Source organism: Numenius arquata, chromosome 12, assembly GCF_964106895.1.
Source record: "Numenius arquata chromosome 12, bNumArq3.hap1.1, whole genome shotgun sequence".
Classification (NCBI taxonomy): Eukaryota; Metazoa; Chordata; class Aves; order Charadriiformes; family Scolopacidae; genus Numenius; species Numenius arquata.
Window position 1 is genome coordinate 39,948,725 of NC_133587.1, and position 26,802 is coordinate 39,975,526.

The window sequence follows — 26,802 nt, forward strand, 5'->3', positions numbered from 1 at the left end:
CGTCCAACCCCCTGCCATGAGCAGGGACATCTTCAACAAAGAGCCCCGTCCAACCTGACCTTGAATGTTTCCAGGGACGGAGCATCCACCACCTCTCTGGGCAACCTGGGCCAGGGTTTCACCACCCTCAGTGTAAAATACTTTTTCCTTCTATCTAGTCTAAATCTCCCCTCTTTTAGTTTAAAACCAATAGCCCTTGTCCTATCGCAACAGGCCCTGCTAAAAAGTCTGTCCCCATCTTCCCTGTAGACCCCTTTAAGTACTTAAGTATTTAAGTAATAAGGTGGTATTATTTACGAAAGAAGCCTAACCTAAATGGGTCCCTCATGGTAATAACTCCAGAGCCATGTCCTGTCTACTCCTTTTTGGATTGAGGAGTTCAAACCTGGGCTCTCCAGGTTTGACAGTCTCCATCGGGTGACAGTGCTCCACGACAGCACAAATATCTCCAAATTCCCAAACTCTTCCAGCGAGTACAACATTCCGCATAAAACCAAAATGTTTTAAATGGCCGAGGAACCGTTTTTGACTGAGCACAAAGCACGGTTCTCAGCAGGTTCTCCACCAGCTTCCAGGCTGGTACCAAAAGCCACCTGGGCACTGCCAGGACTCCAGGGCAGTTTTCAAGAGGAACTCAGGGTTTCTTCCAAAGTACTACAGGAGACACGGTAAAAAGAACACCCTCTGAAGTCTCACTGTCTGTGGGTCTCTGTGGAAATTAGGAAGAGAAAATATTCCAGTAGTAAAACTTTTAATTGCACGATGATCGGTAGTTTTAAAGCTTTAAAATATGAAAAAAAAATTAGCATAAGAAAGTTCACTAGAAAGAGTTGTGACTGAACACCTGCCACACCAACCATCTGTAAAGAGAGGTAGAAATTCAGCTCTAACAGCTGTAAGCACCAGCACAAAGCAAGAGGCACTGGGAAAGCAGCCACACCTCCTCCAAACAGAAAGGCCAGGCTATTTTGGTTAATTAATTAGTTAGACAGTCCTTTTCAACCAAAGGACTTTGGAAAGTTGAGAGTGACAGCCCGGGAGTCAGACGCTCGGCACTGAAAGGCAGCCACTCCTGGAGAGCGACAGGCAAAGTTCTTGCAAGCCCACAGCACCTGAGCACCGCAGTGAAAACGCAAGATCCCATCACCGCAATCGGTGCTCCTTCACAGCCTCCCAGTATCCACATCCTGTCCCTGGGAACACTGGAGAAGCAGATCCTAGTTGTCTGGTAGTGGCCAGACTCGTACCGTTGGCTTGACGCAAGGAGATTAACCATTATCCTGGCATCTTCAGCGGCGCAAGCCCCTGCACGCATCCGGACAGCTGTCATTGTACATCTTTCTTACGAGAGAAGTAAAAATCTATCCCTCTGTCTTTGTGCTGCGTTGGCGTGTGTGCGGGTCCCCTCTTGCCCCTGGGGTGGGGACTTCGTCCCTGCTGCAAATGAAAGATGAACAGTGAGATATTTACTGATGCATGGGTTTGGGTTTGTTCTTCAGCCCTAAAGCCAACTGGCCGGGCACAAGTTTATGTCCATACAGTGTAGGGTGGCTTTGTCAAGACTATTTTTTGACAGTCCTTAGCACGTGGTACCCTCACACTGCGCTTGGATGACGTTCTGGAATGTGCTGGTTGGCCCTGGCAAAAATATTGCTGGGGAAAACACTGAGAATGTAACTGTCAGGGTGACAGGAGGTTGGTACTTGGGCTTGTGCCTCACACCGATTTAGTTTTAGTAGCACAGAGACAGGTAAATAACGCTGGCTGCGGAGCTGCACCACCCTCTGCTGTGAGGCAACGGCACTTTGCATTAAAGCAATTTTTTCCCCTTATACCCGAGAAAGAAGAGCAGAATTCACAGCCGCTCCTACAGGCAGAACAAATACCTGGAGCCCTCCCACCCCCATCCCAACCTTCCCCGTACTCACGGGCCTCTGGTTGATGTGTCGGCTCCACTCTGGGGCTGTCACAACTGGCTGTGGGTAGGTCTCACCTAGAGTCACTCCCGCCTGGGAGAGAGCAGTGCCGTCCAGTGCCCAAGGGGTGTGGATATCTGCTCCCTTTATCCCCTGTAGCTCTGGGACCCACAGCCGGACGTAATCCCCCTGCAAACAGAACCAACAGGACAGCATCCATTCAGTAAGAGTCTGAAAGTGCTGCCCAGCAAGGGTCTGTCTTAACAAGAGAGGAAAAAAGCCCGATGTCCAGGTAAAGCAGCTGGTGTACTGCAGCACCCGTTACCTCTGGCAAGTCTCAGCCCCTCCTGCTAAACCCTCTGCTGAGAATTAGTGCCTGAACAGAGAGAGCTGGATGCTGGAGCTCCCCTCCCAGGCTCTCTACGCAGGCAGCGAGGGGAGACAGAGGTGCTTTTTGCTACAGTTCACCTGCCCTATTTAAGGCGTAGCGAGATGAAGTCACTCCTAATAAATCCTTTTATTTTTTTCCTTCCAGTGACTGAAGGCAACTAGGGTGACTGGGTCAGCTCACACCCACCTCTGTGCTTGGGAAGCCCCCTGCCCCCAAATCTCCCACTAACTCTACTGCTGTATCCCCTGCTAGGACTAATTTCTGATTCCTCGCCAAGTCCCGGCAGCTACAGAGCTGAAAGGCAACAGCGCAGCTCACCATGAGGCTAAGGAATAGGGTGGAAACAGGTAATCTGGAATGTGAACGCTGGCTAAGCACACGGAAAGGGCGATTTAGCTACTCCCACCGCTTGCAGAGGACAGTCAGAGGAGTCTCAGGTTTAACCTACTCTCCAGGACCTCCCGAGGTGCCACGTGAGCAGCTCAGTCTCTCCTGTCGCTGCCGAGTTCTCCGAGAAGCTGTTCTACGCTCAAGGAAATGGCTGCGTGAGATAGGGATGGGATGTGGCTGTTACCCGGAAGAAACGGTGATGAAACACCAAACACACGGCCCAAGGGCAGGGCAGGGAGGGGGTACAGAGCACCAGCCTCTTTGGGGACAGCAGCAGATTGTCAACGTCAGATCTTCCCGTGCAACAATGAGGAACCTGCCTGACTGCAGGCAAGGAGGTGACAGAACTGCTTTTGCAGCAGCACCCACACAGCAGATCGATCTCCTCTGTTCTCCGAAACTCACACATACGCTTTGCTGCACTCTTCATTCTAAGACAACCAAACGAGACTTACGTTGCCATCATAATCCAGGCCTTGTTTAATCATGTTAAACTTCCTGTTGTCCCGTGGGTCGTTGCCAACACCAGCGCTGTATAACCAGTTGCCGTAATTGCTACAAACGTCGTAATCCACCTTGAGAACAGAGGAAGGAAACAGTAAGAAGAGGTGGGACGGCCCTTGGTGAATCTCTCCCCATCCAGCCCTTATTTCACAGGGAGAATTCCTTGCATGGGACTCAATCTGGCCACACTGGGGTAGTCAGAGCTCTCCCATCTGGCTCAGGAGAGGACCACGCTGCATGGCTGTGCTGTACAGCTGGGATCAGCTTCCCAGGCTACTTCACTTCGTGGTCCTTAGGTCAATGAGATAGGTAAAAGTCCAAGCAAAGTCCCTCTCTTCCTCAGTCCCTCTTCTTTTAAAAAAACATCCCTCTTTCTGCCATCATCTGGCAGACTTCACGACAACCAGCCCTAGCTTTTGAGCGCTTACATTCCAAGAACCAGTAGTCCAGTACATTTCCAATATGAAGAGAAAATTCTTCCTGACCAGTTAACCCAGAGACCAGAGACTAACAAAATCATCTCTGCAGATCCTATCGGGCAGACTGGAGAAAAAGTCTAACTCAGCCTGTACAGCAGACCACACAGAGCCTATGAAGATGCAATTGATATAAACACTGCAGTTTTTTTCCCTGCTGTACTCGACAGGCGATAGGCCTCAACTCACAGCGCCTCGGCAGGGAGGTGCTTTACTACGGGAAACACTTCAGTAGGCTGCGCATCATCAAGTTATTGCACATCTAAACAAATAAAAAGTTCTTCTTATGGTTTGAGAGAACCCATAACAATCTATTGTCATTAGACAATTATTCTATCACCCGATGACCCCTCCCCACCCGGAAAGGGGAATCGGGGAACACAAAGAAACACGAGGGTTGAAATATAAATAGATTTAATAGACTAAGACTAAATAATTAACAATAATACTAAAGAACCAATATTAATCCCGATACTGATATAAGATATACAGGAATTATACTCAGCCAATTCTATCAGGAGGAAGCTGTGAGCTCCCAGCAGTGGACAGCAAATGTCAGACACTGCGAGCACAACAGCTTCAGGAGGAAGGGAAGGCCTCAGGGCTCCGGCACCGGGGCAAGGAGTTCTCTGGACCGCCGCCATCAAGGGAGAGAGAGCTACACAGCAAACTTTTCTAATTTATATTGAATGTGACGTTCATGCTATAAAATAATCCTGTTGGCCAGCCTGGGTCAAATGCCCAGGCCTTGCTCCTCCTCGTCCCTGCACCTGGCAAGGCTCAAAAACACTAAAACCTTGAATCCCACAGAGCCTGGCTGGCTAGAAAGTAAATATTTTCACAAATTCAGACACTAGAGTCTTCTAAAAGTGCAATTTTCCCCAGCATTAGAAGAAAAGTTAGTCCTGTGTCTCTCAACCCAGGACAGCTCTCAAGGATGCTTATGTAAAATGCAGCAAGGCTCCTGGAACAGCCACAAATGAGAGCAGAACATGGTCCAGTCCGGGTGCTCTTCAGCTGGGCAGGGCGGCTTAAATCCAACACTGGAAGCTTTCCAGTTGCAGGTCAATTCAAACCCAGCTCAGGAGGGGAGTGGCAGCGATAGCAAACGGCGTGTGGGATCTCAGCACGTTCCTAGGGGAGGTGCTCACCTTGCGAAAGCGCTGGCAGCTGAGGCACAAAGAGTTTGCAGAGACACGTCACTAAGCAGGTTCAGTGCTCATCTCCCCTCACTGCAGCTGCAGCATCAACCCTTCCACACGGTGATGTTTTCAAAATCTCCTTAAAGCGGGGAGCTCAACTCACCCAGATGGCAGAAGGCACAGGGGAATGGGCTCTGCCAAGTCCCTTCCCCTTTCTCTGCAAAGCTGGGGACAGGGTGATTGACAGAAGGATCAGCCTGTGCCATGCCAACCTACAGCGGTTGCCTACAACCTACAGCCTCTGGGGCTTCCGGAGCTGAAAGGGCTAGTGCAGAGTGCCAAATCCTCCCTGCAGCAAGGCCGGTAACAGTCATGGCCATATGAATAAAGGTAAGTAACCCAGGGAGCAGCTTTCCAGTGTGAGACCTTCCAGGTCTTCCTCACTTGGGAGAATAAGACCTGGAACCTTCTGTCACTCACTGGGTCTGGCTGCCAAGTGAACCTGAACCAAGCTCCTACCCGAGGAAGGCAACGCTGCCCGCCTGTCAGAGCAACGCCTCAGTTCCTGACTCCCAACTCAATCAGCTGGTGACTCTGAGCACGAGGCTTGCCTGGACGTGAAGCAAAACGCCCTCTCTGTGAAATGATGTCACCTTTGTAACTGCTCTGAAAGCCGTAGCTGACAGATGCCATCGAAAGCCAGGTACTACAAAACATTCAAAACGGTCCGAGTGGCTCACTCTGCAGGACAGGCACGCACAGCCGTGTCTGCACGTTTGCAAACGCTGTACCATTCTTCTAGAGGGCCACCGTGTGTCACACACAATGCGCTCAGCCTGCAGGAGTCAGAAAGGCAGCCCCTGCTTGGCAATTCACTGCTACAAAGCTTAGGGCACGCAGGGTATCAGCTATCTTATACCACCCACCGAAACTTGCAAAATAAGTGCACTCAAGGTAAGATTTTCCATCCCAAATTCCAGCCAGGGTATGAAGGATAAGGCCACCGTTTTCCGATACAAGTTCTCTGCTGCCACATGCAGGGGGCTCTCACTCTTATCTGGAAAAGCATCAGTTTATGGAGCTACCAACACCGCTCTCTGGAGGGTCCTGCAGAAGTCCTGCACCGTGTCACTGTGGCAGCCCACCACTGCTCACAGCAGTGGTGTGAGTCCCAGCAATGGGAAGAGCACGCAGATCTTCCTATAGATCTCCACAACCAAAGCCATGTCAGAGCCCAGTACCAAGGAAGATCAAAAAAAAATGATTCATAAAAAAGGCTCTTTTAGTTGCAGATAATGGTGGGGCAACTGGGCTTTCTCTGTATCTCCATCCATCATAGCGAGTTTCCTCATTACCGATAGCCTCTTGTATCCTCCAGATAAGATCTTTAACGTGAGGCTGATGTTAGTCCTTTCCGTCTGGACCGTTCAGTCTGGTGAAGAACAAATGCAGATTTACCTCCTCAGCCTCAGTTTTCAGCGCTCAGCATGGTGCTGCTGACCGTCTCGCCATTGGTATCACCAGAGATAATGGCAACCAAGAGAAGACACCCAGAGCTGTACAGAGCCCGTGCCTCTGCACTGCTCAGACCTTCCTAGGAAGAAACTGCAGGGACTGAGGATGGAGGAGCAACCCAGCTATTGAACTGCGCTTGCGTGGCTGCCGATTGGCATACGAGAAACAAATTGGTGCTGCAGTTGGCAGGGAGGCCTGTGACTCACCGGAGCGAAGGGAGGCCTCCAGTTGGGGTGGAGCTCTCTGGAAGCTGATCCAGCTATTGTCCATACTCGCCTGTTCTTGGCTAGATGAGCTCCCCGTCCACAGCGATCAATGCAAAGATGCTGTGCCAACGTTGGCCTCAGTGGCCATTTCTTTTTATGTTTTTATGTTCTTTTTATGTTCTATTTCTGGGCTGTCCTCCTCCCCAGCCTCTGGGGTGAGCAGATCAGAGCACTGTTAGCATAATTTATGTTTGAAAATTTTCTCAAGTGTGACAGATCTCTGGCTAAAACCCTACAAGGAGGATCAAAGCTATAATTGCAGACCGCCTAGCTACATCTTGGTTGATGGATTCCCTTCTCTTACGTGAGCTTTGGGAAGTACATACCATGCAAGCAGTATAGCCATGCATTTATATCAGCCTCAAAATTACTGATCACCTTCTGCATCCTTCCTTATTAGGCAGAGCTGTCCCCCTGATGCAGGGAGCACAAACAACTTCAGATGCACAAAGGGTTCAGTCTTACCAGAAGGTATTCGAACCATTCTGCCCCCATCCTCCAGTCCAGACCCAGGTCCTTGGTGAGAAAGCTGGCGACGTTCTGCCTCCCTCTGTTAGACATGAAGCCGGTGGCAGCCAGCTCTCGCATGTTGGCATCCACAAAAGGAACCCCTGTTTTGCCCTCTGCAGGGACAAAAGACAGCGCTGGGATGCAACGACATTTTTGGGGCACTCATAAACCAACCCGTGTTCATGCATTCCCAGCCACCCAAGCAGGTAAGAGAGTGCCAGTGTACAGCAGCAGGGAGAGATTTCAGTGAGGTTTTAGCTGCCGTAAGATCCACTGGAAATTAAATGGGCAACAATACTGAAATGAGGAGAATATTTGGCAAGAAAAAAAACCCCAAGGTACAGAAAAATCTCAGACGGGAAAAACAGTCAGGTGGACTGCGGGGAAGTTCACAGAGCAAAATAAATACACACACATTAGTGAGATGGGCCAAGAAGAGGAAGATTCTTGACAGGGGACTAATAGCAGAGGGGGTTGTCCTGAAAAGCAGAGAGCCTTTTCATTTAATAAATAATAAATAGATTTATTTGCACCTCTGTGCAAGTGGACACACATGTCATTAATGTGAAGAAGATACAGAGGTGTGTGTTTCACTGATTCCGATACCAAAAGCACACTTAGCCAAACCTGTGGTTTCTACCGACCTTTCCAACAGTCAAAGAGCTGAAGGTCCTTTTTCCAGGGGATTTCTTTACTTTGAAGCCCTATTGAGGAAACAAAATGAACTGCTAATGAAGACAAATGCAGATGCAGGCAGTTATTCATAAAACAACGACAGCCAGAGGCACCATGGTTGACACAAGAGGTTAGGGTGAAGCTAGCCCTCTCAGTGGTATTACAAACAAGCCACGTTCCTTCTGCAAAGCTTTAGAGATGATCCATTCCTCCTTTCAAGCATTGCAAAGGGGTGTCTCGTGCACAAGGAGAGTGCTCAAGCTCTAACAGATCTTGATAATTTGTTTTGTTGGTGTTTGCTCTTTTATTTTTGACTGAAAAATGACTCGGACCTCACAGGTGGCCAGAGATGTGCTCTGGCACAACCTAATATTTTCTTGTTTAAATTTACACCAGGACAATGTTTATGTGGTCTGTTTCTGTAGCAGATATGGAACCCAGAATTACCTGGCAGCCCCCGGTAACTTTGCTCTTTGCAGTGGGGTAGGAACAGATGAGGGGGGTGTCTTTATGTTTGCAGGAGTCCAGTGGCAATGACATTCCTCTGGACAGTGGAATGGAGACAGCAGGGACGAGTCAGCTCTGCCTCCAGACACCTAAGTTTAGGCCCACCACTGGCATCCAGCGCCACCTCAGATGCCACAGGGCATCCACAAGAGCCACACAGGCAGAAAGAGTATCTGGTGTCCTGGGATTCACACTGCTGGGTCGGTTCCTGCTCTGTCCCAGATTCTCTGCTGAACCTGGGCAAGCCTGAAGCCTGGATTCTTTCCAAAGGTGGAGTGTCTCCGGAAACAGCATCTTTACTCTTATTGTGCTGCTGTTTCCCACTGATGTCTTAATAATACTCCCTGTATCTAATCAGATTTGGAGCAAAAGTCTCGGTGTCGACACTGTATTCAGCACCGTGGTGTCAAAGCACTTCTGCACTAATAGTAAGACCCCAGCAGCATCGCAGGGTGGTGACACAGAGCTAAGAGCAGAACATTTGTACAACACAATGCCAACAGCCTCTTCTCTTACTTTCCCGGTTGTAAGGCTGTACCTTTCTTCTCCAAATACAGTGATCCATACACACCTCTTAATGAGAAAATCCTTTTGCCATACTTCAGGGCCACAAATCGGAAGTAATCCCGCCACAGCAGTTCAAACAGGACCCTAAAACACAAAGTCATATCTGCATTTCACTGTGGGTCAGATAAAGTTACTGAATTAGCATTTGGCTTCCACAGCACCCATCATTAACACCGTGAGGTTTATTCACAATGAGCAATTTCACGTACCTGCCTGTGATATCAGTTCTTGCCCCAAGCCCACGTATCTAGCTTGCACCTGGATGACTACGGTGAAAGCAAACTTTGCATGAATCACTTGGGAAGCTTTCCTTAATTCCCAAAGCAGAGTTTCAGGAAACCTGTTTCTCATCTGTCCCTACTGGGATGTAACTCTCCAAAGAGCAGGGCGAGGACCTGATTCAGCTTCATGCTTCCGCATAAGCGAGCAAGTCAGCACATTCCTAAAAGCTGTGCGTTGTTAGGGACTTAAAGGTACCCTTCAAAACTGGCTTTACAGTGGTCTAGCTCATGAGATCAGGTGCTAGGCCTGCAGAAAACAGACAGTTTTATAGAAAAACTTTTACAGAAAAAGAGTCTCTTATAAAATGACTGCACCTCAGCCTCTGAGATCTCCTTCAGCTCTCTGGAATATTGGAAATATTCTGCTTAGCTGATGTTTTTTATAATTATATATCATTTTAAACTGCTCAGATCACCATGGCACTCCAGCTGCAGGCAGGCTGGCTGACTATTAGACAGAAAAACATAACTATGTTCATTTCTTGAAATCCTTCCTCTCTTAATTATCTTTAGAAAAAAAAAAAAAAGCATATACTTCAACAGGCAAAAGGTCACTTGAATTTTAATGCAATTGAGTATTTTGGCCAGAACAGTTGGCAATGTTCTGCCTGTTCTTCACCAATCATTGCGCTGTTTGACACATTGCAATGTAACAAAACAAAGTTCTACAGTTTGCACAGACTTCCTTGTTTGGGTTTTTTCCCATCCAGGTCTAGTGTTAGGCCAGGCTCTCCCATGAACCTGCTTCTCCACAAGAGCTCCCTCCCAGGCTCCAATGGACAGCGTTTGGGCAGATCAGGGAGCACGAGCAAGTTCAAGGTCAGCTCAGGGATGAATACACTGACCTCAATCACCATGTGATTTGTCCAAGTCACACGGTCGCTGAGCCTTTTGGGTGAAACCCTGCTCATATCCTTGGTGTGAGAAACCCTCTCTGGCTTTTATTTGTAATCATTCTTCTTCCTTCTCATCCAGCCCATAATAAGGACACAGAGAGGGATGGTGCTGGTTTACTGAAATCAGTTTTAAAAATCACAATCCACTATTTCCTAGCAATAATAATGACAACTAGCACTAATAATCCTTACTTACAAAGTGCCTAAAGCCTCTGGATGTCAAAGGCAGACTAATAAATCCATATAGAAACCAAACTGCAACACAACCCAGAGCAACCAGACAGCAGGCACAGGAAAAACAAACATTAATTAAGAAGAAAGTTAACAAACCACTCTCTCCTGTGCGTGAGATGCCCGTTTCCTTTTGAGAGAAAACAAGCCACGGTCATCATGCAGGGACATACCAGTATGTGCTCTGATTTGCTGCTCTCTCTTTTTCATACTTTTGGATCTGCTCATAGATGTATCGAGGTGAAATGCAGCCCAGAGCCAGCCTGAAAGGAGAGGAATGATGTCCTGAACACAATGTGGGACTGAGAGCTTGATGTCTGCACAGAGAGAGCAGAGGGGACAGCTTTGTGTCTAGAGCTGTTGTCTGAAAACTTTTGCTCCGTTTGCAGTTCTGTCACAAACGGCTTTAGTCAAGTCGTATGACTTCGTTGCAACTCTTCAATCTGAGAATCAAAATCCTCCCCCTTCCCAGCGTATGACTGTTACAGGAGTCTCCAACCTACTGAGATGGATCCTTTTACCCCAGTTTTACAAGTTTTGCCTAAAAGACTTACTCTGCTGGTGACCTAACACACCAATGACAAACCCAGAAATGGATCTCAACTGTCAAACTCTACATGAAGGTCCCACCTGCTTAATAGCCCCCCCTTTTACTACAGACCCATTTATCCTATGCCCAGGGCTCCTTCTCCTGCAGCACCTCAGTGTCTCATTTGAGCAACCGCAGAAGGCAAATGACTTGCTGAAAAGCTCAGGCAGGGCAGGAAAACCAGGGAGTCAAACCCAGCTCTGGCATTTCAACCCACTGGGCTCCTTCCCTTTGTTCCAAATCAGTGCTGAGCAAGACAGGAAAGAGCTCATTGACTCCAACCCCATCGCAAAGAGTGATAAGGAACAACTTTTACCTTGATTTTCCTAGAAATGTATTTTACTGCAATTTCCCATTAGGGTTCATGGAAACTTTTGATGTTCTGATGAATTTTGGAAAACAGGAAGAAAAGGCCTGAAGAGTTTTTCCTTAATTGTTGACAAGCTCTAACACCTAGAAATGGCCAGTATGAGATGTGAAACTGGCTGCGATCTGAACCGGTCTGATTTTGATTATCTGACAGAGGAACCCTTTGGGGCAGGCAGATCAGGACTGTGTGCTCTGGGCAAATGGCCAGCTTGGAAAAACTCGAGTGGAGGCCACAAATAAAGAACTTGTGCAGTGCCAGTGGTCCTGGGATCCTGAAATGCCACCAGGTGGAGCCATCCACTGCAACCATTAAAGCACAAAGCCAGTTGAAAATAAATCCTGTCCTGTAACAGCCTCAGAAAATTGTTTCACCTTGCAATTCTGTCAGGAAAACACTGCAGTTGTCCGCAGCATTAGGCTGAACTGGGTTCTGCTGCTGCAGTTTCAGTCTGGAATTAACTCTGCCTCTTCCAGCACCAGAGACTAAAGCCCGTAATTAGAAGTCATCATCTTTACCTAAACAAGAGATCCTTTTGCAATAGGAATAATCAGAAGTGTTTCTTCACCCCACATTAAAAGGGAATGGCTGTGACGTGAGGTGACCTGCCCCACAGTATTCAGCAAACCAGGACTGAATTGAGTTCCTCAACAGCCCTGTCAACACGCAGAAGCTCCGCTGCTTCCCTGGCTGCTCTCAACCACCCCTGATACACAAAACAGCACAAAGCCAAAGGCAAGCGGGGTGTCTCTCCAGCGCCCTGTCTACATTGCCTCCCAGAACGCTGGGCTCTTGGCGCAGCACTGCTACACTTCAGCAATTCCTAATTCCCAGGGAACCGCTATCTGAAAGCACAATAAAGAGGTGCTCTGAGGCTGCTGAACCCCAACAAAAAGGGCAAAAGGAATTAGGCCTAGACCCCTACCCATGCCCCGTGAGCGCTCAGCAGATGGGTAACGTCAGTTTGGGATGGGAGCAGAGAAAGGAGCTTCCAGTCTCACAACAAAAATCTTTACCATGGTGCAAATTTGGTTGAGTAATCCATTCCCACCAGTCCATTCCGAGTCTCCTTGTAAGATGCAACCAGGTTCTGTGCCAGCAAAAGAACAAAACGTTTTAATACTTTATACGCAACCTGCTAAATGTTTTCTTTCATACTGGAGCTAGAGCAATCTGGCAGGGCTGGGCTCCCTCTCATGGCTGCACGCAAGGATTACAGAACTGCCAAGTCGCTGCCTCCAGTGCACAGGAATTAATCAGGCCAGCAATTTTCATTGTAGCTCTGGGACGCATGTCACTAGCTAGGCTCCCCGCTTCAGCCTGCAGCACGTTTCTTTCTAGACGCACTACGAACCTGGCTGTGCTGCTCCCTGCCCATACCCCCCTGATTCTGGATCAATAATCCACTGATAAGCACCAGTTGGGACTGGGGGCCCGTTCCCTTGTCCATGCGGGTGCTTGTTTGGTTTTGAGAACCACAGTGTCTGACAGCACCCAACATTTGGCTGCAGGAATCCTGATCATTGCTGCTTCTGGGCCACCCACATTTACAGTAGGGTGCAAATCTTCCATTCTTTGGGAACTCCATTGACAACGCAGAGGACATGGGGAAGCCTGATCTCTCCTTGATCCCCTTGCCCACACGGGTTACAACTGCTAAAGGGCTGCCTGGCTCACTGGGGAATCATAGAATGGTTAGAGTTGGAAGGGACCTTAAAGATCATCTAGTTCCAACCCCTCTGCCATGGACAGGGACACCTCCCACTAGACCAGGTTGCTCAAAGCCCCATCCAGTCTGGCCTTGAACACCTCCAGGGATGGGGCATCCACAGCTTCTCTGGGCAACCTGTTCCAGTGTCTCACCACCCTCACAGGAAAGAATTTCTTTCTAGTATCTAATCTAAATCTCCCCTCTTTCAGTTTAAAACCATTACCCCTTGTCCTGTCGCTACACTCCCTGACAAAGAGTCCCTCCCCATCTCTCCTGTAGCCCCCTTTAGGTACTGGAAGGCCATTATAATGTCTCCCCAGAGCCTTCTCTTCTCCAGGGTGAACAACCCTAACTCTCTCAGCCTGTCTTCACAAGAAAGGTGCTCCAGCCCTCTGATCATTTTCGTGGCCCTCCTCTGGACCCGTTCCAACAGGTCCATGTCCTTCCTGTGTTGAGGACTCCAGAGCCAGGAGTCCTGGACTTCCAGACCAGGAAGACAGAGTTCATTTTCTTTATAGTAGCTTGTAGCTATGTTTCGGATTTGTGATGAAAATAGTGTTGATAACACAGGGATGTTTTAGTTATTGCCCAGCTGGGCTTACACAGCATCAAGGCCTTTTCTGCTGCCCCACCAGCGAGTGGGTTGGGGATGAGCAAGAAGCTGTGAGGGGACACAGCCGGGACAACTGATCCTCAACTGACCAAAGGGATATCCCACACCATATGATGTCACGCTCAGGGATAAAAGCTGGGGAAGAAGGGGGAAAAGGGGGAATGTTGGGAGTTATGGTGTTCGTCTTCCCAAGTAACCATTATGTGTGATGGAGACCTGCTTTCCTGGCGATGGCTGAGCATCTGCCTGCTGATGGGAAGCAGTGAAAGAATTCCTTATTTTGCTTTGCCTATTAAACTGTCTTTATCTCAGCCCGTGAGTTTTTTCTCTCTTACCCTTCCAATTCTCTCCCCCATCGCACTGGTGGGGAGTGAGGGAGCGGCTGCATGGGGCTGAGCTGCCCACTGGGGTTAAACCACATCAACGGTCCCCAACAGCAAGGGAACGTGGGAGCTTCTGTAGCACGCGGAAATAATTCCCTGGGGGCTGTCTCAGCGCGTGCACTGGACACAGCACATTTCTTAACCCATCTCAGCTGGAGAGATGCTACCCCCTTTATCCACAAAGCTGTGTAGGGTCTGATGCTCTTGGAAATTTGCATAAATGTCTTCATCTCAATTCACACAAGGCAAATTTAAGGCAGTTCCTCAAAAGTTCAAATACAGTCAGATGCACAGATGCAGTCAGCAGCAGCTTACTCCACCAAAGCAAGGGAGCAAGAAGTAGCTCTAATTATTGGCTGCAAGTTTTTAAACCAGGCTACTGGGAACCTCTTGCTATTTTTAACTGCAGGCAGCAGCTTGGGTCAGCTGTTCCTCACCCCCATTGCAATTGCAGTCCTTCAGGCCACTATTCATACCTCCAAAATGGAGGGACTACATTGCTGATGATGTGGTTCAGGAAAGTAGAAATGGAAAAATCAAGGTAAAGGAGCTAAAAAATTGTCCCAATTCCCAAAAGTCGATGGAAAAAAAGACTTAAGAGGGATGGCCACTAAACTAGGTTCCTAAGTATTTGGCTTACATTCCCAATTCCTGGATGACTTCTTTTTGATTTACTTTGTCTCTCTGAAAAACTGAAATAACGCTAATTCCCTCCTTTGTAAAGTGTTATACAGGCACTAAGGAAATATTATTAGGAAGTGAAATTGCAGCCTCACCCACTTGCACAGCCGTGTGTACAAGGGGGAGGATGTAGACAAGGAAATGTATGAGTTACCGTGTCCCAAAAATAATACTGCAGTCTCATTAAAGCCTGGGTCTCTCCTCCACTGCAGGGGAAGGCTGTTCGTGGATCAGTCGCAGGATCTGCCACAGAAAAAAACATCACCTTGTTACCCTCTCTTGGGAAGCATCTCAAAAGGTAGGGAGCTTAAAATCTAAGGATATTTAGCAGTAGAGATAACTGCTTTGGGGACATAAAAGATTGTGCCCTGGTCTCCCTTTAAAACAAGGGCCACATCAAACATATTAAAAATGACTAAGAGGATGTTTTCTACCGAGCTGCAGGGCAGCTCCTCCATGCAGGGCATTTACCTTCATTCACTGTATGAGTGAACAGAGGGTTAGTTACAGTTTGAAGGGCAACTGCTGCCTTTGGAAGGCCTCCATGTTTTAATTCTCAGTAAGAGACATCTCTAAGTAGGATTTCATGGGAGCAACTGCCAAATTAAGTTTTCTTACCCTTCTGTCCCAAATCCTCCATTGTAGGGATACACCCTTCTTCTACCCCTGGAGCCAGAGGCTTCAGCTGATCTGCCATGCGCAGGGTCGGCCGGACCTTCGCCTCAGATTCCACCGCTTTTCGGAAATGGGTGTAGACATCAGGCAACCTGCACAGATTACACACAGTGCAGTCAGACGACAGAATCACAGAATGATATGGGGTTGGAAGGGACCTCTGGAGATCACCTAGTCCAACCCCCCTGCCAAAGCAGGTCCACTCAGAGCAGGTTGCACAGGAACGTGTCCAGGCGAGTTCTGAATGTCTCCAGAGATGGAGAATCTACCACCTCTCTGGGCAGCCTGTTCCAGGGCTCTGCCACCCTCAAAGTAAAGAAGTTCTTCCTCATGTTTAGACGGAACTTCTTATGTTCAAGTTTGTGCCCATTACCTCTTGTCCTGTCACTGGGCACCACTGAAAAAAGACGGGCACCACTGAAAAAGACTGGCCCCATCCTCTTGACAACCACCCTTTAAGTATTTACAGGCATTGATCAGATCCCCCCTCAGCCTTCTCCAGACTAAAACCACCCAAGTCCCTCAGCCTCTCCTCGTAAGGGAGATGCTCCAGGCCCCTAATCATCTTTGCAGCCCTCTGCTGTACCCTCTCCAGCAGTTCCCTGTCCTTCCTGAACTGGGGAGCCCAGAACTGGACACAGTACTCCAGATGTCCACAGGATGTCTACCCTGGGCCCTCCACAGCACCACGGAGCTTCCATTAGCTTTCCAGGCTGTGCTCTCCTTAGCGCAGAACACCTATTTGTGATGCATGTTTGTACATTGCCTGGCACAACAGAGGTAGATGCCCCCGGGGCTAGCAGCAATCAGAAGTTCAGTCCTTCAGCCAATTTCTTTCTGCTTCTGATGCAAACGATGCCTTTTCAATTTAAGGTGTGTCCTGATGAGGGTCAGATTTATCTCACCTAACTTCTGATTACCCACAGGGCTGACCTCAGCATAAAAATGCACAACTTCCTGCTGCCTTTTCAATCAATGGAGAGAAACAGGCATTTTTATGGCCCAAGTCTTCTGCCCTATTTTATACATTTTCTATAGAATACCATGAATCACTCAACTCCATCAACTACAGCTCAGGTGACTATTGAGGGAGCTGTGAAGAGTCTACACACAAAGAGCTACTGTCACAGGCAGCTGCATTTACCCAGAAAGGGTAATGGAGCGATTCAGCCCAAGATCACAAGGACTCTGGGCACCGTAGACTGATTATCCAAATTGTGCTGGTGGAAGGGCAGAGAGAAATCAGTCCCTCAATAAATGGTCAAACAAACCCCTTGACTTTATGTATATTGAAACCAAAATCTTTACTAGTACAGAAGGATGAATATGCCCCCTCCCCTTGATGTGTACGAGCATGACAGCACTGTTCCATAAATGCAGACGGGCTAACGGGTCCCTTCCCTGTGGGACTGGATGACCAAGATCCCTCTTGCGCAGTTCAATGGAGTGAGAAACAAACGGGACAGTGGGGGAGTGAGTGATACCGTGGAGCAGCCCACCTGGAAATGGGCCTGAAGGGAAGGTCGTCCCGATGATATAGCGTGGATGCCCAGAAGGTCTGGATCTTCACCCCGTGCTGACTACACACCTGGCACAGCCCCTTCTCCACATCCAGCTCCTCCTGCGTGGCCTGGGGAGAACAAAATGCAGTGAGGCCATGGCTGGGCAGCCTCAGCTCCTGCACGCACACAGATCCTGCTCCCTGGTCTTGCCCTTCTCCCTCATCTCCCCATTTAGCTTCATCCCTGTCTGTGAGCACCTCTCTCTAAAATCTCAGAGTATTTCCCTCTCTGCCAAACCCAACATCTGTTTTCACTCTCCATTAGTAGTGCCAACACCAGAATAAGGAACTCCTTGACGTAGGACGTTGCAGATCTTTTAAGTTCGGAAGGACTGAAAAGGTGACTGGACAAGTGTATGTAAAAGAAATCCACTGAGGGTTACTGAGTATCAGGATAGCATAACTGTTTCAAGAAGTCCCTGAGCCACAGATTCTTGGAGGCTAGGGAAAGTATTCAGGAGAAATATCTTTACGTGTATTTCCTGTTCCTGTGGCCTTCCCTGGGCATCTGTTATTGGTCACTGTCAGGAAAAAGGCTATGCAGTTAGATGAGGCCCTTTGTCTGATTCTCTGTGGTTACTCTTAGTGCTGCATGGATCAAGGCACTGTGGGATGTGTCTGTTGTCAACTCCACTAATACCGAGTGCACCTATGTATATACATACGTATGTGTGTGTACACAAAGCCTCCAGGCCCAGTGGTTTGGATCCAGAACCCTCCACTGAATTCAGCAGGCTCTGTATCAAACCACTCGGTCAGCTCAGTGAAGACAGCTCAGTGACATGCCAGTCCCATCGGCAGTTCAGGACCGGACTTGTGTTCCATTCTTCAACACACTGGTGGGCAAAGGCCTAAATACGGATGCTGTCGACTCATCATGGGCTTTTTCTACACTCGATACAATATTCCCCCTGGCAGCAATCTCCCTGTGCAAGGAAAAGACAGCTTGATGCAAACAGGAGGAGAAACAGACTCAGCTGACCTAAAACGCCAGTTGTCAGAACCTCCTCTTCCTCAAGACACAGCACTTGCAAGTGATCAATCACAAATAGCTGCTGTAACCCAGCAGGGGCTCTCACCCGGACACCTACACCATCCCCATCCCAGGAGCTGGCCAGTTTCCCCAGTGTTAACAATCCCACAGACAAGAAATGCTCTGAACACGCAGGGTCTGCATCACCATTTGATTGCAGGAGACACCTCCACAACCCAATTTTTATCTTTTTACAGTGTCACTCAAATATTTCCCTTACCTCCTCATGGAAAGCCACAGTGCTGACAGAGCCCAACTGACTAATCAGATCACGGACCACATCTTCTGGCTTCCCCTTCCTCACAACCAGGGTACTGCAAACACAAAATACTGGCCTGAATTAAGTTTGATATTATTATTTACGTGTACAGAAGGTCCTAGTTCTGGCCCAGGCACCCATGTACTAGTTCTCTACGGAGCACGGACAGCATGTGGAGGCAGACAGACAGGATTTGACTAGCCTGCATTTTTTAGGACCCACTGAACACAATCTGGAAGCCTCTGGGGCTGAGTTTGTGTCAAACACATTCCTACCACTCCGGATGCCTTCAAAAGGATGACCGGGCAGAAAGCCAGGCTGTTACCTAAAAGTAAATCTGTCAGATCCGTTCATCCTCACCCACTGAGGCTGAGATTCAAGAACTGATTCCTCTTTCAATCCCCTTCACAGGTAGTGGTGGCCTGTGGGCAGACCTCCCTCCATTTTCACGTGGGAGAATTCAGAGGAGTTCTTTCCTCTCAACGCTCTGTGTTCGTAACAGTCAACAAAACTTCTCTCCCATGTTGCAACCTCACCAAGTGCCCAGCTGTGTACCCAGGGCACCAGACCAAGAGAGAAGCTGTGCTGAAACATTTGGTCAGAGGTGTGTGCAGAGTTCTGTGAGGAGCCTCATACGCGACTTTGTCCCTTTACCTCTCTCACTGTCATACACACATACACCTGCATCATCTAACAGAGACTTGTGCTGCAGAAGAAGTAAGTCCTTGAAGGGCTAATACAATGTTTTTGCCAGAATAATTTAAAGCATAACTGAAAAGTTTCTTCAAAAATGGGCCGGGTCTGAGGAAGACAGGAGCAAGGGGTGCTGCCGAGAGAGCTGTTCCCCTTACTTCCCACAGAAAAGCAGAGACCAAGCTGCCCACTGGGAACACCACAGACTGGACATGGAGAAGGTTTCTGACTACTGCTGCTTTAAGAAGATACTTCATGTTTGTGGAAATGGAGCCTAGGCCATAGCATGGCTCTTCACAAACACACGTCTCACTGTAGAAGACCAATCTCTTATCAGCCCCTGAAAACAGCACAGCAGCACTCAAGCAGCTCTGAATCTGTTCACCGCAGGGTGTGGGTGCAGATACCCACCGATGAGGTCTTTCAGTCTCCTGCAACATTCACCGCCTGCACGGTTCACACAGCACTGCAAACCCAGAGCCATTCCTCTTGCTTCTACAACCAGTTATGCTGCTCCGGCAGAAGACAGGCTGGCTGATGCATATTCTGCTGAGCAAAGCCAGATGTTATCTGGTAACGGGATTCTTCAGCATGTAGACCCTGGTCTACCCCAGTTATGATTTCTAAAGGCGTAAGGCAGGAGGAATCCCTGAAGACTCCCTTCCCACAGTATAGCCTATCAAAGAGATTGGGTTTAGCAGGACAGGGTATGAGTAAACTTAACTCTCCAGTCTCACGAGCCAGGACCCACATTGGTCTGTCTAGGGAAACTAGACAGAGAGGGAAAACTTGCTAGGGACAAGGAAGGACAGATGCCCCAGTGGCTAGTGTCATTGCCTACATCTCAGAAGTCCGTCGTTCATGTCTCCAACTGTCAGGACTCTGGGCAAAGAGCTCAAGGCTGATGCCTATGTGTGGTACCCGACTTCAAGAAAGCAACACCCTACACGGCACGCAGCCTGGAGGGCTCTTTCCTCCCTTGCGGATGCCACAACAGGGCACGTGAATAGGGGTTACGTATGGGACCTTATGGTATATAACAAAAGGGCTGTGGCTGTCTAATGAGCCGTCATCACAGCCCAGAGTATCTGACACGATTTGACTCACTGCACAAACATGCGTTGAAAAAGAGAAAGAAAATAAAAGCAGACGTGTTATTTGCACCATGCTTTCTCAACTACCTTCCTTTTTTCTTGAGCGTTTCCCTTAGATCCTTCACGCTTTCCAGCAAAAACCTGAGCCGATGGGGCCCCGTCTTCGGGAAGCCGTAGCAGTGGGTGCCCAGGTAGTGCCGCGGGTCGAAGCAGTAGAGGGGAACAACGAAATCCGCGTCGCCCTGAGCCCAGTGGAGCACCTGGGAACACAGAGAGGGCCATGGCAGCTCTCGGGGGCGCACCCCTCCCCGGCCTACCCAAAACCGGGGTTCCCTCTACAGAAATACCCGGGGGGGGAGGGGGGGGGAGGCCCTACCTGGTTATCGTGGGCGCGCAGGTCGCAGCGCAGCAGGCAGATGGCCGTCCTCGCCGCCCCCGACATGCTGCCTCGACGGGGCCGGTCTCGCCTCACCCGGCCCGGCTCTGTCCTCCCTCAGTCCGGCTCGTTTCTCTCCTCCCTCAGCCCGGTACCTCAGCCCGGCTCTTTTCTGTCCTCCCACAGCCCGACCCGGCTCCGTCTTCCCTCAGCCCGGTACCTCAGCGCGGCGCGGTTCGGCTCCCTCCTCCCTCAGGCCGGTACCTCAGCCCGGCACCTCAGCCCGGCGCGGTTCCGTCCTCTCTCAGCCCGTCCCCCTCAGCTCGGCCCGGCTCCGTTCTCCCTCAGCCCAGCCTGGCCCCCTCAGTCCGGCCCCCTCAGCTCGGCCCGGCTCCCTCCCTCTTCAGTCCGGCCCGGCCCCCTCAGCCCGCCCCGCTCCCGCCTCACCGCCCCGCTTCCCCTCAGTCTGCTCCGCCGGGGAGGAGCCGTCCCGCCTCCGCCCTCACCGCCTCCCTACGGGCCCGGGGGACGGGCGGGTCCCCTCCCGCTTCACGGGAGGGCGGCGGGACCGGGCTGAACCCTCAGCGGCCTCGGCGGGGGCTGCGTGGGCGCGGAGGAGGCGGCGGGGTAGAAGGCCCCTTTCCCTCGGTCCGGGGTCCCCTCACCTTTTCGTGGCAGCCCCTCACCTTGCCCAGGCCAGTCACGCTGATTGCTGAATATGGGGTTTGTTTGGTGTTTTTTTAACCTCGATAATCACTTTATCTTCCACACAGCTGGGAGCCACCTCACACAGAACCACTGCCCTGTTTGTGCCGCCATGGTGAAACCCCTGCAAGGAGCACCGCTCACAGGGCTCTCTATTAATTAGTATTTAACCTCTAAGTGCCAAGGCTGTGGCATGGATGCACCCCTGCCTGCCAGCCAGCTTTGCGGATAGCTCTCTCACCTGTTGACTGACAAAAGGTGAGGTATAGATTAGCAATAATGAATGTCTTTTGACTCCCAGCACTGACAGCAGCAGCCGAAGTGAAAAGCCTTCCCTCATCCTGTAGTTTCTGTAAGTCGACGTTGGACACCAGTGATCACACATCCCTTACTCACTGAATCGTCTCTCAGGATCCTTTTATTTTTCATTTGATGGCTCTCATAATAAGAGGAAATGCAAAACAAAACCCCTCCAAATTCCTGCTTGGCTCCCTGGCAGAGGTCTCCAGCCACATGCTCCACTTCGAACTCCACTGGCTTTCCTGGGGTGGGAGACGATGGGGAAAGGATGAACATGTTGCAGCAAGGAGCTGGCGATGATTTGGGATTCAGGTTTACAGAAATTAATTGCTGCAGCCCATTTAAGTACCTGAATTGCTGAAGTGGAGCTTTTGGTAGAGCCACGCGGACTCTTAGATGCTCACCAGAGATTATTTGGGTACCCAAACCCCAGTGGGTTGGGAGTCCTGGCTTTATTTCCATCTCCTCCAGGCCTGCAGGTCCCCTGCATGCAATCTGCGTTGGCCTGCTGTGGGAAGCGATGCCAATTTCTCCTGTGACCCACATGACACATCATCTCCTCATTCCTTTTCTGTGCAAGAGCTCCTTTTCCTGGCTCAGCAGACTGTAGCCCGCTGTAAGAACCAGTGACTCATCTCAGAGGGCTCATGTTTGGTGAAAGAAAAGTGGAGCCAAAACTTTGGCTCGCACCCAAGGAAAACACTGTTGTAGGCTTGCAATGCGTATACCATAGAAGCCAGCACCTCTCTTTATCATACTAGAAATGAAGGGATTTTACAATTCCAGTTTGCCTTTGCCTTCATTTGGACAAGGACACACAGTGCAGTTGGCTTTGCTTTTGTTTGCAGTCAGGTTTCCCCCACAATGTCTTGGTTGACATTAAGTCTGGCAATAACGGCATCCTCTTGTAGCTTACTCATAGCTGCTTGACAGCCACCCGCTTGCATCGCAACTTAAAGAGATCTTATTTAATGGGCGTGCAAGAGAGAGGTGCCCTACTGCCTGAGAAGCGCTTATTTCCCATTGGCAGGGAGGGCTGGCTTCCACTGAATAGAAACCTCCCCAATGCAAAGAAAGAGAAAAGATTTGAATCTTGATATGCCAATGGGGAAACAAAAATGGGCTTAAAAGCAAGTGAGTCCCTGACAGATTTCTATTTGCACAGATATAAAGGATGCGAGGTGTCCAACATTGCGGCAGTGGCAAGAGCAACAGGACAGACTGTTAAATGTGACAATCTATATGCTCAGGCCCAAAACCCAGTCCTCCTTACACCCAACACACAGCGGGAGGTCAGTTTTATTTCCCTTGCACTCTTTTAGGACACTCCTGTTGCACACTCAAGCCAGTGCTTTCTGAAATACTGCTGATTGCATCCATTCTATAGTCTACCCTGATAATAAAGGATGATAGTTTTTTCCTTACACAGTAGTTTCTCCTTCTTAGACTCTGCATGTACGTCTGCTCAGTCCCTGCTCCTGTGAGACTTTGTGAAATCATCCTCTGAAAATATGCATAACGGGGGTGTTTAGGAAAAGAGGTTGTGAAGAGCACTTTGTTCCAAAATTAGAAACCAGGAGACCTGGCACTGTGAGCTGTGGGCTCTCCAGTCTCCTTGCCTGCATTTTCCATTCACATGAACACAGTCAAGAAGAACAAAAGCGTTGTGTTTTTTTCCACTGACACCTGTGTCTTTACTCCAAGATGGTGTTCCAGCTTTCCATTCTCCCTTTGGGAGAAGCTTTGCCAACAGGCGCTGCAATACCAGCAATCTCCATGCCAGTATGGAGGCAAATAAGCCTTCCACCATCATTTTTGTTCTTTTAAGTATCCTCCAATAAATGGCTTCCTTCTTGGAGCCCTGAAGTTGTTAGTTAATTCTTGGGACGTGGAGCGAGGTCTGTGAACTTTGATGAAGTTGCACAGGAGACCTGGGATGAAAGAATTGGATAGCCATGGACTATCCAGACCTAGGGGAAACCTAGGGACCAGGCTAGACAGCATGTAGCTTGCAATGTGAACAGCAGCATCTCTGTTTCTCAGAGATAGATAACCCCATGGGACCCCAGCTCTTGGACGGACCCCAACTCCCAAGTCAATAATCATTTAGCGGTACTCTTCCCCTTGCTGCTCTGGCTGTTCTTTTTCGCTCATTAAAGCCATTTATCGTCTCTTGTTTGTTCCTGGAGTTGAGTATTACAGTCAGAAATATCTGTTGTACCCATCTTGGATAACAGAGTTAGAGAATTGCACCTCATCGCTCCTGCAGTAAGTTCTCATTTTATGGCTTATGCAGAACAAATCTGTCAGAAAGACTAGCCAGTTTTGTGATGGAGCAACTGGAGGTGGTCCAAGCTTCTTCTCCTTCTCTCCTCTCCTCTCCTCTCCTCTCCTCTCCTCTCCTCTCCTCTCCTCTCCTCTCCTCTCCTCTCCTCTCCTCTCCTCTCCTCTCCTCGGTGGAAGTTCAACAACAAACACACACCAACATTTTTCTTTTCCTCGACAGAAACAGGCTGCGATGAAGCACTGAGGCAAGAGAAGGCAGAAGTCTCCCTCAAGAGTGATAGCCTCCTGTGGAACAGCAGGTACCGCAGCAGCAGGTCCCGCCGTGCACTGAGCAGCACTGCAAACAATCAGGTAGAAGGGGGCTATCGCACATTGGCTGTGTATTCTTTTGAGAAGTTTTGATTATGTTAAAGGCTCATACTTGGTGACCTTTCCCCAGGACAATAAAGCTCTCGTCTGCTGGAGAGTTCGCCTCCAGCATTGCTGTGTCATTGCATCACTGATTTCGGCCTTTTGACATGTCATCTGTTGACGTCCATGTTCACAAGCATCTGTGCCCAAATTCATTAATGATGCATGCCACCATCTTCATTCAGATGCTGTTTCACATGTTTAAAGTAACAAATTGGCCTGAATAATTTCCTCTTTCGTTTTGCAAGTAACTTCCAACGGGTGCTTCTTTTAAGTCTCTGTGAGAATGACGCCTTTGCATTTAGCTTGTCATGCATGAAAAGTCTGACATCATTATTTGATGTTTTACTGAGTCTCCCTCTGAGCCCTTTACAGAATCTTGAAGCATGTCATCATTAGCTGTTTTCATAGAAGCATAAAACCTCCATGATCAACATATAGTGCAGCACTACTCAGAGACAGACTGCAGTGATTCTTTTACCAGACCTGCTGTATCCAAATTCATGCTCTAATGTCTCTTTGACTATGACAAGTACAATCACATTTACCTGGATTTGAGTAGCATGCTAAATCCTGTCCACCAGCGTGAAACACCTCTTTCTTTTCATTTATTTCTGCTACTCTACCTAGATCTATCTTTCAGCTTTTTGAATCATTGGTAACAGTGGCAACCTGTCTTTAACGCTGAGACCTCCCATTCCAGAGACAATGCTTTGATGTTTCCACTGCAAATGACCTGGCACTCTCTTCTGTGGTGGAAGCAGAAGGACACAGCCCTGTTCAGAGCTCAGTTCACTGCCTGCATAAATGCAGCCACTCCTCTTACTGGTCAGAGACTTTTCCCTGGTGTAATTTTTCATGTCTTCTGGTTTGGAGGGTCTTGCCATCAGGGACCATCTGGCCTTGGTTCTGCTATGATCCTTCTTGTAGGAAAACATACAGACCGGCTGCTCATTTAGTTCAGCTTGCGACCACTATTCATTAAATCTGTCATTTCCTCTTCTGCCTTTCAGCAGTGTTTCCTCCATCAGGAACCTAATGACCCTCTGCAAGCTCTCATCCACCTACAATTACTGGACCTATATGAGGTTTGCCAAGTGGCTTAAATACTGTTTAGCATCCAGCGTCAGCTACTGCTTACGGCTGTCATGTGGGTTTGCAACACACTCTCACCCAACTTTTATTATGCCCTCAAAACACCAGAAAAATATCTACCCAGGTAAAGGATCAGACATGCAGAACTGCAACTGAAGTAGCTTAATATCCGTGAAGTATACTCATATCCTTGGCTGATGTAATTCAACATGGCTTCAATGGAGCTACCCGAGGATTTGTTTCAACCCTCAGTTGACTGAAAATGTCAGTTCAAAAGGCTTCTAAATCAAAAAAAGACGTTGTGGTTTTGTGGTCACAACTAGACCTGGGAACATTGTGTCTTTGTTGTGTTTTGATCCATGCTTCTCCCTGTGTTCTTGGAACAGATCATTTCAAGCCTCTATGTACAGCAGAATTTCTTCTGCTGTAAAATGGATGTAGCATCACTTCCCTATCGCACGGGGCATTTTGAGCGGTGTCTGCCTTCATATCAGAGACCCATCTCTAACGATGCTAATAAAAGCACAGAATATTCTAGACAGTACATTTATAGAAGGGTACAGTCAAGTCATCTTAGACATTTAAAACCAGAGATTCAAACGTTACTGTCCCCTGGGTTAAATCAAAAGTCAGTAGCCCTTTTCTGACATGCAGGCTGTGATACAAGGACAAGAACTGCACGTTAAGTGAGGCTGAGTGTCTTCCCAGCTCAACAGCACATCTACAGCAGATACGAGCACTGTCTGGGACAGAGGAAGATGTTAGAGTCTTGGCATGGATGCTGAGGAAGAGCTGTCCTGGACAGCATTTTCTTCTTGCATCCCCACTGGAGAGAGGTTGGTTCATGTTGAGTTTTGTTTTCAGGAAGCAGTAGTTTAGTACACACTTTTTCTGGGAATCATAAACACATTTGCTGGGTAACCATTATCAGAAGGAAATGCCTTTATAAGGGCCTCTGTATAGGTTTCACATCTATTAGAATTTTCTCTTGGAGACAAATCCTAAGGTCATCATAGTCCTGCAGCCACCTCCTCCTTCCCCTGCAGAAAATAAGGTTCTTCGCTGGAGACAGGAGGAACCAACCTTGTCCAAGGATGTGAAGCCCTGGCCCACAGGCTCATATAGAGATCTTGGTCTTGATCCTGCAGGTGACGCTGGCATCATGGTTTGGCCACATGTTGCCATGGAGAATGGCAAACGAATGGAAACCAAAAAACAGTTGAGAAAAAAGCCTTCACTTTCTCCGCTCCTCACCAAATCTTATTTACAGTGGTCCCCACCAAATTATACCTAAAATAGCTTTTGTCTGTTGCTATTTAGCCATTTAGGTCAGATCTACCAGCTGCATTAACTTGCCCCTATTGTACTATTGCAGTTGGATTGTTGCCATCTTCCCCCCATGGGTTTTCTACAGATCTATATTTCAAAGTTATGGCTCTCGCAAAGCTCTGCTGTGTGAGTTCAGACAAGCTAAAAAAAAAATTAGTCATGTTTCCTCTAGTCCCGCTGCTTTACTAGGCTTCCTATTTGCAATCAAATTATTTTTAATTTTGACCGTGTTCCTATTGTTTGCCAGGAAGATAATCATCTTATCTCGCTGCCGGGATATTTCTCTCCTTTCTCATGTAGTTTCAGATGGATTAAATAAATACCCCTTACACAAAGCACACCAAGCTGGGCAAAAGGGCATTTCACCATTGCTG

The 26,802-nt window shown here is 48.6% G+C and overlaps 1 protein-coding gene across 2 annotated transcripts; it reads right to left on the reverse strand.

Moving 5' to 3' along the window:
* Positions 1-736: 736 nt before the first annotated feature.
* Positions 737-20,702, reverse strand: LOC141471104 (cryptochrome DASH-like). Of its 2 annotated transcripts, none has more exons than XM_074157514.1 (14): positions 20,303-20,702; positions 20,014-20,186; positions 18,101-18,194; positions 16,786-16,916; positions 15,230-15,378; positions 14,766-14,854; positions 12,240-12,313; positions 10,441-10,530; positions 8,864-8,943; positions 7,755-7,814; positions 7,066-7,223; positions 3,153-3,272; positions 1,929-2,105; positions 737-1,434 (listed from the first exon to the last, which is right to left on the reverse strand). In XM_074157514.1, exons 1-14 carry the CDS (start codon positions 20,366-20,368, stop codon positions 1,327-1,329), a joined length of 1,569 nt encoding a protein of 522 aa, XP_074013615.1. In that variant the 5' UTR covers positions 20,369-20,702; the 3' UTR covers positions 737-1,326. The 2 variants fall into 2 exon arrangements, with proteins under 2 accessions (XP_074013615.1, XP_074013614.1); XM_074157513.1 differs by having other exon boundaries at positions 739-1,437; positions 20,303-20,368.
* Positions 20,703-26,802: the final 6,100 nt, after the last annotated feature.

Excerpts from the sequence above, each read along its gene's own strand:
- LOC141471104 (XM_074157513.1), bottom strand. The coding sequence starts at position 20,368 with ATGTCGGGGGCGGCGAGGACGGCCATCTGCCTGCTGCGCTGCGACCTG. Across the intron at positions 3,273-7,065 it reads AATGGTTCGAATACCTTCTG|GTGGATTACGACGTTTGTAG; the intron begins GTAAGACTGAAC and ends TCTGTTCTCAAG. Across the intron at positions 1,438-1,928 it reads GACACATCAACCAGAGGCCC|CAGGGACGAAGTCCCCACCC; the intron begins GTGAGTACGGGG and ends TTTCATTTGCAG.